Source organism: Aotus nancymaae, unplaced genomic scaffold (assembly GCF_030222135.1).
Source record: "Aotus nancymaae isolate 86718 unplaced genomic scaffold, 86718_ANA_hifiasm-v0.15.2.pri h1tg000029l, whole genome shotgun sequence".
NCBI lineage: Eukaryota > Metazoa > Chordata > Mammalia > Primates > Aotidae > Aotus > Aotus nancymaae.
The window spans coordinates 86,874,078-86,887,467 of record NW_026988442.1 but is presented as its reverse complement, the minus strand read 5'-3'; the positions used below and the strand labels follow the sequence as shown (position 1 = coordinate 86,887,467).

Here is a 13,390-nt window from a genome sequence, read left to right as displayed (position 1 = left end):
TATTTTGCACTTTTATACCTTTCTATATATCCAACTTTGGTTAAAATTAAGAGGGGACAGATGGGCAAGGAATATAGTTTGGATAATGAGCCAAAATTTTTCTGATACATGAACATAGAATATCTTTCTATTAGGTTTGTCTTTAATTTATCTTAACAGTGTTATGTAGTTTCCTTTTGTTAAAGTTGGTAGGTATTTTTCTTGATGCTATTGTTAATGAAATTGTTTTTGTAATTTGATGAATAGAATATATGATGGATTTTTTAATATTGGTTTTATATCTTACAACCTCACTGAACTTGTTTATTGGTTCTAATTTTTTCACCTGCATTCTTTAGCATTTTCTGCAGACCAAATCAAGTCATCTTTAAATTGAGGTAGTTTTCGTTCTTCCAATCTAGTCTGTATGTTTTTTATTTCTTTTTCTGGTCGGATTGCCCTGGCTAGAACTTCTACCACAATGTTGAATAGAAGTAGCAAGAGTGAACATTTTCCCTTGTTCTTGGTCTTAGGGGGAAAGCATTCAGTCTTTCACCATGTTGTTGATGGTGTGTGTGTGTATGTTTTTGTAGAAGGTCTTTTTTTTTTTGAGTCGGAGTCTGGCTCCATTGTCCAGCCTGGAGTGCAGTGGCACAATATTGGCTCACTGCAACCTCTGGCTCCTGGATTCAAGCGATCCTCCTGCCTCAAACTCTTGACCTTAGGCAATCCGTCCACGTTGGCCTCCCAAAGTGCTGGGATCACAGGCGTGAGCCAGCGCGCCCAGCCTGTAGATGGTCTTTATCAGGTTGAGGGAGTTTCCTTCTAATCCCTGCTTGTTGTGTTTTTAGCATGAAAACATTTTACTGTTTAGAGAATATGTTGTTTTTTGTCTTATATCAATATGATAACTATCGTGTGTATATATATATATTTTATTTATTTTTTTCTTTTTTCTTTTTTTTTTCCTCCATGATATACGGAACCAATTATCATGTATATTAAACAAACATTACATTCCTGGGATAAGTCGCACATGGCCATGATGTTAAGTCCATATATATATATATATATATATATTTTTTTTTTTTTTTAATTTTTTATTTTTTAAGATGGGGTTTCACCACGTTGGTCAGGCTGGTCTTGAACTCCCGACCTCAGGTGATCCACCTGCCTTGGCGTCCAAAGTGCTTGGATTACAGGCGTGAGCCACTACGCCCGGCCAAGTCTTTTTATATGTTGCTGAATTTGGTTTGCTAGTACTTTTTTGAGGATTTTTAATGTCTATATTCATAAGAGATATTGAAGATACCATGCTTAAGAAATTAAGTAAATAATTTTAAGTAAGCAAACATATGCAGTAAGAATTAAACAGCACAATGTGCAGAATGTACTTAGCACAGTGCCCAGCACATCAGCTCATGGGAATTGTCTTTTTTTTGGCAGATGGTCGTTTACTGTCATGACTCAGAACATAGGATGTTGAGTTAAACAGGCCTGGGTTTGAGTCCTGGCTTCCTCCACCTTCTTATTAGCTGTGTAACCTTGGGCATATTATATCTGGATGCCTTAAGTTTTTTCATTTTTAAGACCAAAGTGATAATAGTCCTTCCCTCAGGGTTATCAGGAGGATTTAATGTGACTATGCAAAAGCAAACCTAGGACCTGGTATACAGTTATGTGCTGTGAATCTATTAGTTGTTACTTTTCTTGCTACTTTTAAACATATTGACTGTGGTGGTATTATGAGGGTGAAAAATTGAAAACAATTCAACTATCAATAAATAGATGGTTGATTAAATACAGTATATGCCCACAGTGTAACAATAAGTAGTCGTTGAAATTAACCAGATTAATATTGATATAGAAAAACAGTAAGTATTGGTGGTGTGCAAAAAAATTTTTTATATATGTCTGTATAGAATTCATGTTTATGAATGCATTAAAGTCTAGAAATACATATATCAAATGCATATATCAAATATTAGTTTAATTTGGGGTGCTGATTGCTTATAGTGGAACTATGGCTTTCAATTTTAAAATAGGCATATGTTTTATTGGGAAAGAAGGCTACATATTTCTAGCAGAAAAATTAGGAAGCTTAAAAAAATTTGAGGTTTTTATTGCCTTTGTTGCTTTGTCCTCATATATTTTCATAGCCTCATTTGAATTTATTGTCTAATTAAACCATATGGATGTTAAAAGAAGTAACAAAACTTCTAAAAAAGATATATGAGAAAAGATTTCTATTCATTCACAAATTTTGCCTTTCTTTATATGGACTACCAGAATTAAATTTTTTTGAATGCCTACTAGGTGTTGGCCCAGACTCTGATCTAGATACAAAGTGGTCCCTACTCCAGAGACAGAGAGATGGAACAGCTCTGCAGCCAGCTAATTTCAGGGGGCGATGGAGTAAATGGTACTCACATGTTCAGAGCCAGTCAGGATCTCAGGCTAGAGGTAGACTAGTGTTTTCAAGAATGTATAGGGATGTGTCTGGCAGACAGTACAAGAATTGCAGATAGCAGAAACACCCTTTGCAAAAGGCTTGGAGCTGTGTGCAAGTTCAAGAAGAAAGACAGTTTGGGATATTTATGAAAAGCAGCCAGCCTTTGGGCTCATTATCCTGTCTCTGTGTGGCTTCCTCTTGAGAGTGCTAATTATAGTCTAGTTAGTAGGCTGCCACATTTCTTACTCCCTTGAAGGAGAATCTCAATTAGCAGGGAGTGGGTGAATCCGAAAGCCTGTCAGGATATCAGCTTCTTCAAAGTGACCCTACTGCAGTGAAGCAGAGAGCTAGTTGTCTTTTCTTTAGAAAAGGAGGCATTTTCTCCCCGTTGGGGTTCTCTCTGTCAAAGCCTGCCTCAGGAGAAGAGAAGGAAAAGCTTTGTTGTTTAGGTTCTGGCTTTCCTGGCAGATGGGCAGTGAGCAGGTATTTCTTGGTTTCTGTGATGTTTGTTGGTCCCCATAGATGAGTGTTTAAATTTTCCAAGCGAACAGTATGGCCCAAAGCTTCTAATTCCAAGTTCTAGACACCAGACTTGAATTCATGTTTGTCTTTAGACTGATACCTCTGCCACCCCCATAGCCAAACCTGTAGCCACAGTGGTATATTCCTTCTGATCTGTCTTCCCTATGCAACCTGGTTAAAGTTCAGTTTTGGGGCAGCTGGGCTCTGCTGGGGCTTTCTTAGGGTCTTCAGTGGAGGCTGCTAAAGGGACTGGTTCTGACCTCCTAGTGCTGGTCCTGGCTATCTGCCAGCCTCTCTCCAGCATCTGAACCTCAGTGGTAGACCTGTTCAGCTTCTGGAAGTCTGCTGGTTTTTTTTTTTTTTTCTTTTCCCTTTTCTTTCTTTTTCTTTTTTTTTTTCTATTTTTTTTCCTGGTTTGCTTTTAAGGCCATGGATGAATGTGTTTGTAATCTGGCTTTTTAACTTTTATTTTTCCAAGGATTTTCTCTGTGCTGTGTTAAAAAATATCTCTTTTGTTTGTTTTTTTCCTCTTTTTTTTGAGACAGAGTTTCACTCTTGTTACCCAGGCTGGAGTGCAATGGCGCAATCTTGGCTCACCGCAACCTCCGCCTCCTGGGTTCAGGCAATTCTCCTGCCTCAGCCTCCTGAGTAGCTGGGATTACAGGCATGCGCCACCATGCCCAGCTAATTTTTTGTATTTTTGGTAGAGATGGGGTTTCACCATGTTGACCGGGATGGTCCCGATCTCTTGACCTCGTGATCCACCTGCCTCGGCCTCCCAAAGTGCTGGGATTACAGGCGTGAGCCACCGCGCCCGGCCCTCTTTTGTTTTAATAGCTCTTTGTGGCATGCTGTTTTGCTGCTGTTTTTCCCTTTACTATGTCTACTTACTTGGATTGCCAAGGGTGGGGTGATACAGGGTTGGATGAAAATTATAGTATCACTCTGTAGACATTTCACGAGTCATTTTTAAGTGGTTTATCCCGATGCTGTAAAAGGTGGAATGGAGCTCAGGTGATTTTTAAAGGATCAAAGGAGGTGATGCTTGCGGGGGGAACTGAAGGCTCCCATCTGCTTACTTCAGATTTCTACCTGAGACTGGCAGATGAGAGAAGTGGCCCTCCCGTGGCAGTCTTTACAGTGGTGGCTGAAGACACAATTAATTATTTCTTTGGGCTTAGGGAGAACTTCCCCTTAAGATGATTTTATGTGTAACATATGCTGTTGTATTGTGTGAAAATGTTAAAAGTGATGTAATGGCACAAGCCTGCATAGTTAAAAATACTGATTTTCACACATTTCTGCCTTAGTCAAAGCTCTAGAAAAAGAGGTTAGATACTACCAGATGTCTTCTTAGCAGAAAAGCCTAAAGAAAATGGGAATCTAAATGGCTAGTAGAGTTCAGTATGGATTCATTTAGCTGAGAAACACTGTAATGCTAGAACCTGGGATGCGAGACTCTTCATCCTGGACTGTAACCATGGTCCGGTTGCAGATACAGCTTATTTGCCCACTTAAAGAATGGCTCATTCTACATAATAGAATTTACCGTTAACTGAAACTAGGTACTTTTCTGATGACCTAGCTTCCTTTTAAATTTAATCTTAATTTCTGATGTCCAAAAATCTCTAGGAAACATAGACTAAACTTATTTTATTTTATTTTGAGATGGAGTCTCACTCTGTCTCCCAGGCTGGAGTGCAGTGGTGCGATCTCAGCTCACTGCAATCTCTGCCTGCTGGGTTCAAGTGATTCTCCTGCCTCAGCCTCCCAAGTAGCTGGCATTACAGGCATATGCCACCATGCCCAGCTAATTTTTGTATTTTTAGTAGAGACAGGGTTTCACCATGTTGGTCAGTCTGGTCTTGAACTCCTAACCTCATGGTCCACCCACCTCGGCCTCCCAAAGTGCTGGGATTACAGGCCTGAGCCGCTGCACCCGGCTGCTAAACTTATTTTTAAACAGTATATTAAGTTTTCAAATAATTGGCTCAGTTGCTTTTTATCCTCCAAAAACCTTTGCAGGTGTTTCAGTTCAAAGCATTGTGTCCAGTTGTTAATCTAGAAAATAAATATACTTTTTGTCCTGTGTTTTCCTGAATTTCCAGTCAAGATGGGAAATGTGAATTACTTTCTTAACAGTGCACAGATCATTGAAAAATTGAATTTTAGTTGTTGTGTGGGGTCATTGTGCTGTTATTGTATAGATGTGATCTGACCCCTGTACTGTCACTGTATTCTAAGCATTTTGGGTTTAGGGGTTTTTCTGTGCATGTGTCTGCTTGTTGTAGTTTCTATTCGGCTGTCAGGCCTTCAGCTCACTTATTAACATAACTTTGCTTAATTCTTGTGTCCTCCTTCTTACTATCCCTATAATCAGTTGCTTCTAATCTGCTTAGGAAATCGATAAGTAAGCTTGTTAGATTTGCTTCCAAGGAGTAAGTAAGAAGACAAGTAGGACTCCTAAAGTTCAGTTTAAAAAGCCCTACACTGGCTACCTCAGTACACCCTTTCCTCCTTTCCTTCTTTCCTTCTTTGGGCGGCATTTCATACAGGTGTTGGTGATGAAGGGTGTGCCTTCTCAGTGTGGTTTGATACGTGATACATTATTGTGTGACATCTTCAGGCAATTTGGGCAAGTTATAATTAACTTTGAAAAATATATGCTCTTTGAGGACGGAAATGGAACCACTTCCATTTTCTTCATGCCCTCCCTGTGCCTTATTTCCCATATAGTTTTGTGTGTGTCATCTAGTACAGCAACATATATCCTAATTATGGTTCCTCTGGCCTCCAGGCTATTGGCCTATTACATGAAAATATAAAAAGAATGAAAACTAAATATATTTTGCTTTAAACAGTCAGTCATCTTTTATAGAAATGATAATGTGAAAGAAATAAAACAGGAGAATGAATAATAAAATACGAGGAGAAAGTCTTATATTTATCCAATATTTACTATATCTACTGCTGTTTATTTCTTTATGTAAATCCAGGTTTCCAACTGGTATCATTTGCCTTTTGCCTGAAGATCTTCCTGTTACATTTCTTGAAGTGCAGCTCTGCTGATGACAATTTTTGTTTGAATACATTTTTCTTTTGCCTTTATTCTTAAAAGATGTTTTCACTGGATATAGAGTTCTAGGTTACTTCTAGGTTAATACCTTTTTCGAGCTGTCATTTCCGTTGCGTTGTGACTTGCAGGGTTTCTGATGAAGGCTGCTGCTACTTTTGTGTTTGTTCCTGTGTGTACTGTGTCTCTTCCTCTGGCTGCCCTTGTCTGGCTTTAAGCAGTTTGATTATGGTGTGCTTTTCTATGTGTGTGTCTTGTTTGGGGCGTGCAGCTTCTTGGATCTATAGGTTTATAGTTTCTATCAAATTTGGAAATGTTTTGGCCATCATTTCTTAATCTTTCTCTGTCCTTCCTCTTCTTCCCCTCGTCCTGTGGGCCTGCAGTGTTTTGTGTGTTGAACTGCTTGATATTATCCTTCATGTCTCTGAGACTCTATTCCTTTTATTTATTTTTTCAGCCTATTTTGTTTCTGTGCTTATTTTGGATAAGTTCTATTGCGATGTTTTTAAGTTCCCTATTTTTATCTTTACTTCTGCAATGTCTAGTCTGCATTTAATCTCAATTAATGAAATTTTCATTTCAGATACTGTTTTTCTTAAAATCTGTAAGTTCCATTGGGTTCTTTAAAAAAATCTTCCTTTTTTTCTTATGATTGTCTATGTATTTTAATATTGAACAGAATTATAATAGAAGTCGTAATATTCTTCTGTCATTTCTCAGAAGTTTGCTGTTTTCTGATTTTTTTTTGCCCCTTCTGATAATGGGCCACATTTTCCTCCCTCTTATGTTTAGAAAATTTTGTAAAAGGCTTCTCTGTACATAGTGAAGGAATTTTTTATTAGATGTGTATTGTGAATGTTACGTTGTTAAGTGTCTGTATCTTGTTACATTTTAAGAATATCATGCTTTGTTCTGGCAAAACAGTTAAGTTACTTGAAGGTCTGTCTAATGCCCTGGAGGCCTGCTTTTAAGCTCTGATAGGGCAAATTTAGTTTAATTTTCACTCCAGACATATTTTAATCTCACTAAGATCTGACCTCTTTGGGGTGTCCATTAAATGCCTTGGGTGGGTCACCAAGAACATTCCACTTTGTCTGGTTGGAGCTTTCCTACTTGTGTAAACTCTAAGAATTGTTCATTTCACACCTTCTTGGTTGTTTTTTGCCTTGCTTTGTGGAAGTTCTCTCACACATGTGAGGCCTAGAACTTAGCACATTTCTGTAGCCGTCTTTCTGTGTAGCTTCCTTTTTGTAAGCTCTGTCCTATAATTTCTAGCACCCTCAACCTCTCTGAACTCTGTTCTTTATTGCCTGCAGTGTTTAATCTGCAGGGCTACCAAATTTGAGTTCCCCTTCCCTGTACTTGGTGACCTGGAAATTATTAACACCTCCAGGCAGAAAGTTGTGGTGATTGTCATCAGCTTGTCTTGTTTGTTTTTTTTTTCCTTTCAGGGAGAAACAAACCCATATTCTTATGTAAACTAGCTAAACAGCCAAGTTCTGCACTGCCTATTGTCTGGTGTCTGCAAGTAGTTCTTTTATATATTCTGTCAGGTTTTCTAGCTAGTTATTGCAAGAGGTTAAGTCTGGTCCATGCCTAGTCTATCACTGATGCAAGCAAAAATTTCAGGAATTCCATTGAAATTGATTCATTGAAAATAATTCTTGGCAACTGAATCCTGTTCTAAATGACATGCCTTCGTATGTTAGAAGACTGAACTAAACATAATTACATGAATTTTTGAGTGAAGCATGGTGTCTTCATGTTTCCCATTTATTTTTTACCTTTCCCACAGACCGGAACTGTTCCCACTCAGCAGAATAATGATTATGGTTTAAGGTAGAATAATGACAGCAGTTCAGATGCTCTTGGAGCTCCCCAGAGGACAGATAGGCTGAGGCAGATCTGTCCTTGTCACTACTGATGCTGGCAGTACTTAATGGGTGACTTCTCCTTTGGGTTATTCTTATCCTTTACATTAGACTTAAATTTTACTTTTGGGAAAGCCATTATGAACCACCTTCTGAATCCATGGGAAGTCTATGCTAAATAAGAACTCTGTGCATCTGAATCAGTGAAAAATGGATGTGTGGAATGTAAGAACCATCTTGAAACCGCATGGCATAACAAGATAATCTGGGGGATTTAAAGACATAGTGAAAGCAGCTAATTTGCATAAGGATATGGATTTGCGAAGATGTCTTTCTCTTCTCCTCCCCATACCCTCTGTTGAATAAACTGAGCCATGTAATTTGGAGTGTGCATTGTTGGTGAGTTTTAGGGAGCATTGGGGTCCTGTGTAGACACACTTGGCTGTTGATAATTTAGCTTAAGAAGCAACTAGATCAAGGAAAACAGGATTCTCTTTGTATCCGTTTTTTGGATAGCAATGATTTATTTCAAAATTACGGGTAAAGAACTAATAATGCCTCTCTCTCAGAAATCATGAAAATTGCCAGCTATAGATTTTTTTGTTTTGTTTTATTTAAATTACTCTTAAGTTCTTTAGCCTACTGAATGACTCACTCTTGTACTTGATACATAAACTTTAATTTTACATCATTAAAGTGTTGTTATAAATATGTTGATTTTTAAGAATCCAAAGATGTTTCTTTTTTCTTGAGACAGGGTCTTGCTCTGTCACTGAGGCTGGAATGTAGCAGCGTGACCCTGGCTCATTGCAGCTTCAAGCTCCTGGGCTCAAGTGAGGCTCTGCCTCAGCCTTCTGAGTATCTGTGACTACAGGCACACACCACCATATCTGACATTTTTTTAAAAAATTATTAAGAGACAGGACCTTGCTATATTGCCCAGGCTGGTCTTGAACTCCTGGCCTCAAGCAGTCCTCCCATTTTGGCCTCCCAAAGTGGCAGGATTAGAGCTGTGTCTTTTTAAAATTTTTAATGCAACTTGAAGGGTACTGATTAGATCCACTGCTGTTTAGAAAAATTTAAAGTTAATGAACTTATGACAAAATGTTCATCTTCACTAAAAAAGAAACACAACATAGAAGATGAAGTCTTTTTCTCACCTGTCAGATTGATTAAAGTTTAAAAATGGTAATATTAGATAAATGTTGGCAAGGATGTGGAAGGATGAGTGCTTCTTTGAACTTCTAAGAGAGGTGTACATTTTTATGACTTCTCTGATGATAATTTTGTCTCTATACATCAACCACTTTTACACTGTTTGACCCATTATTGTTGCTTCTAGGGTTTTCATTCCTAAAAACTATTGGAAATTCAAACAAAAAACAATGTAGGAAGGTGTTTGCAATCCCACATTTATAATGCTGAGGAATTAAAAACATTCTAACAATGAGTGTTTCACCTCTACCATTTTCCAATTACAAAATACTATAAAATTATTAAAATAGTGGTTATGAAAAAGATTTCACCACAGAGGAAAAATTTACATGTTTGAAGTGAGCACTATTCCAATATGATACATACTCCTCTCATCTCACTGTTATTTTAAAATACACCCAAGTGACCAAGTTCAGTGGTTCACACATGTAATCCCAGCACTTTGGGAGGCCAAGGTGGGAGGATTGAGTGACAGCAAGACTGTATCTCCAAAAAAAAAAAACCCAAAACATACATGGTCAGAAATGTTCCAGAATGTGAAAATAACTATTTCTTGGTGGTGGTTTTATGAGAGACTGTTGTCTTCTTTATATTTGTTCTATTTTTCAAAATTTGAGTGGGAAAACTTTCTGGGTATGTGAAAGCAAGTATGATCTTTGTAGCTTCATTCTGGGCTTAACCTAAGGCTTTCCAGACCCTAGAGGGACACCTCAGATTCCCAAAGAGTATGCAAAATCAGTCTCAAAGACTAGTTGTTTCATAGTTGGGTGAAAAAGCATTATTTTTTAATTTGTTTCTCTGCTTACTGTTTAGATAAAAATTTTGATGATGAAGATTCTGTGGATGGTAACAGACCTTCCTCTGCTAGTTCTACGTCATCCAAGGCTCCACCAAGTTCTCGGAGAAACGTCGGAATGGGAACCACCCGCCGGCTTGGTTCATCCACCCTTGGTTCCAAGTCTTCAGGTTAGTCTAAGCCCTGTCTGGGGTCAGCTATCCCCGCTTTTAAAACCAGGGGTGCAAGTACTTGCCTATTGTGGCCCTCAGAAATGATACAGTCCCCATATGCAGCAGGTTTCTGCTTCTGTTCTTTAATCGAATTAGCATTGTGATACTGATGCTGATAAGCTGGTGAGTTGTAAATGTGAGCTAATGTGTTGACTTTTGCCACATTCTGGTAAGGTGGAGCCTGTCAGAGAAGGAAGCCAGCACAGAGGAAAGCATAGCTCAGAGATAAGAGCAAGAGCGGGCATCCTCATGGCTTTATTTAGTTATCTGGAGCCAATACTGCCTGAAACCATAATTTCTATTTAACAAGACAGAGACTAATCCAGAAGTCACACTGTATCTCCTGTCTTTAAAATATGTCTGTGGACTGGCCCCTGGGTATTGGGGTGTGTGTGCATGCTCTGCGTGCAGGGTCGGGCTGTGGGTGGTGGAGACCAGCCATCTCTGTTCCAGTTCCCGGTGAGCCATGGTGAGGTGGCAGCTGTTGGTGTGTCTGTTGGATGTCGGCCTGAGGTGGAGCTGGGCCAGCGGGAGGTAGCTCTGTGGGAGTGGAAGGCCTGTATTTCTCAACCTGGACTGCAGGCTCCTCATGCAGGGAGGGTAGAGCTCAAGACCTCAAAGACAATCTGTAGAAAGCTGGTTAGCAGCAGTCCCACAGAAGAGTGACCAGATTTTTAAAAGAAAACCAAATAGAAAACAGCAACAACAGAAAAACCCATCCAAAGGACCACAGCCTCAAAGATCAAAGGTAGGCCCACAAAGATGAGAAAGAATCAGTACAAAAGTGCTGAGAACTCAAAAAGCCAGAGTGTCCCTTTTCCTTCAGATGACCACAACCCCTCTCTATCAATGGCTCAGAACTAGGCTGAGACTGAGATGGCTGAAATGACAGAAGTAGACCTCAGAATGTGGATAATAATGAACTTCACTGAGCTAAAGGAACATAGGGTTGGGGTTAGGATTAGAGTATTCTCATAGGAAGAGAGGAAGTCAAACTATCTTTATTTACAGATCACATGATCCTATATGTAGAAAACCCTATTGTCTCAGCCCAAAAGCTTCTTAAGCTGATAAACAACTTCAGCAAAGCCTCATGATACAAAATCAGTGTGCAAATATTGCTAGCATTCCTATACATCAACATCAGGCAAGCAGAGAGCCAAATCATGAATGAATTTCCCATCACAATGTTGTGATGGGAAATTCATTCACGATTTGGAATACAGCTAAAGGGAAGTAAAGGACTTCCTCAAGGAGCACTACAAACCACTGCTCAAAGAAATCAGAGCTGATACAAACAAATGGAAAAACAGTCCATGTCTGTGGATAGGAAGAATTAATATTATGAAAATGACCATACTGCCCAAAGAAATTTATAGATTCAATGCTATTTCCATTAAGCTGACATTGACATTCTTCACAGAATTAGACGAGAAACTCTTAAAATTCGTATTGAACCAAATAAGAGCTCGTATAGCCAAGACAATCCTAAGCACAAAGAACATAGCTGGAGGCATCTCGCTATTCAACTTTATATTACAAGCCTACCTTAGCCAAATCAGGGTGATACTGGTACAAGAACAGACACATAGACCAATGCAATAGAATAGAGAAGCCAGAAATAAAGACCTCACACCTGCAACCATCTGATCTTCTACAAACCTGGTAAAAACAAACAATGGGGAAAGAATTCCCTGTTTAATAAATGGTGCTGGGAGAACTGGGTAGCCATATGCAGAAAATTGAAACTGGACCACTTCCTTACACACTATACAAAAACCAACACAAGATGCATAAAAGACTTAAATGTAAAACTCAAAACTATAAAACCCTAGAAGAAAATCTAGGCAGTACCATTCAGGACATAGGCATGGGCAAAGATTTCATGACAAAGATGTCAAAAGCAATTGCAACAAAATCAAAAATTGAGAAATGGATCAATTAAACTAAAGAGCTCTGCACAGCCAAAGAAACTGTCATCAGAGCGGACACGCAGCCTACAGAATGGGAGAAAATTTTTGCAATCTGTCCATCTGACAAAGGCCTAGCATCCAGAATCTACAAGGAACTTAAATTTACAAGAAAAAAAAAAAACATTAAAAAGTGGGCAAAGAACATGAGCAGACACTTACAAAAAGAAGGCATACATGTGACCAACAAACATATGAAAGAAAGCTCAACACCATTGATTATTAGAGAAATGCAAATCAAAACCACAATGAGATACCATCTCACACCAGTCAGAATGGCTATTACTAAAAAGTCAGAAAAACAACATGCTGGCGAGTTTGTGGAGAAAAAGGAACACTTTTACACTATTGGTGGGAGTCCAAATTAGTTCAACCATTGTGGAAGACAGTGTGGCAATTCCTCAGAGACCTAGAGGCAGAAATACCATTTGACCCAGCAATCCCATTACTGGGTATATACCCAAAGGAAGATAAATCATTCTCTTATAAAGATACATGCATGTATATGTTCGTCACAACACTATTCACAATAGCAAAGACATGGAATCAGCCTAAATGCCCATCAATGATAGACTGGATAAAAAAAAATGTGGTACATATATACTGTGGAATACTATGCATTCATAAAAAGGAACAAGATCGTGTCCTTTGCCAGGGACATGGATGGAGGTGGAAGCCATTATCCTCAGCAAACTAACACAGGAACAGAAAACCACACACTGCATGTTCTCACTTGTAAGTGGGAGCTGAATGATGAGAACACATGGATACATGGGCAGGAAAAACACGCACTGGAACCTGTTGCAGGGTTTGGGGTGGGAGGATGGAGAACATCAGGAACAATAGCTAATGGATGCTGGGCTTAATACCTAGGTGATGAGATGATCTGCAAACCAGCGTGGCACACGTTTACCTATGTAACAAACCTGCACATCCTGCACGTGTACCCTGAACTTAAAAGTTGGAAATGAAAAGAAATAAGATAAAATAAAATATATTTTGTTCTTAAAAGTAACATGGTTCCTTGTGAGACCAGTATGGATGTTGCATTAAATAAATTTTAGGAGATTTCTCTCATAAATTCTTCCTTTCACTCCTAATGTAGACAGTTTAACTAGTTGTTATATACAGCTCTCATTTTCTCTCAAATTTTACATTTACATGCAAATTTCCTCTGAAATTTACCTCAGAAAAATTGTGTAGCTGCTGCTTTTAGAACCTTTTTCACTGATAGCTGTGAGCTTTTGAGCTGCTGGTGGTGGTTGGGGAGTGGTGGGTGGGGAATCCCACGAGCCAAAAA

The 13,390-nt window shown here is 38.8% G+C and overlaps 1 protein-coding gene across 7 annotated transcripts in view; it reads left to right on the top strand.

Annotated features, from left to right (window-relative positions):
- The window catches only part of CLASP1 (cytoplasmic linker associated protein 1), a 284,571-nt gene that overhangs the window by 153,847 nt on the left and 117,334 nt on the right, over nucleotides 1-13,390 (top strand). For all 7 annotated transcript variants that reach the window (XM_064382842.1, XM_064382848.1, XM_064382847.1 and 4 more), the window contains one exon: nucleotides 9,926-10,078. In XM_064382842.1, coding sequence (XP_064238912.1) covers nucleotides 9,926-10,078 — 153 coding nt within the window. The remainder of the gene's footprint in view (nucleotides 1-9,925; nucleotides 10,079-13,390) is intronic.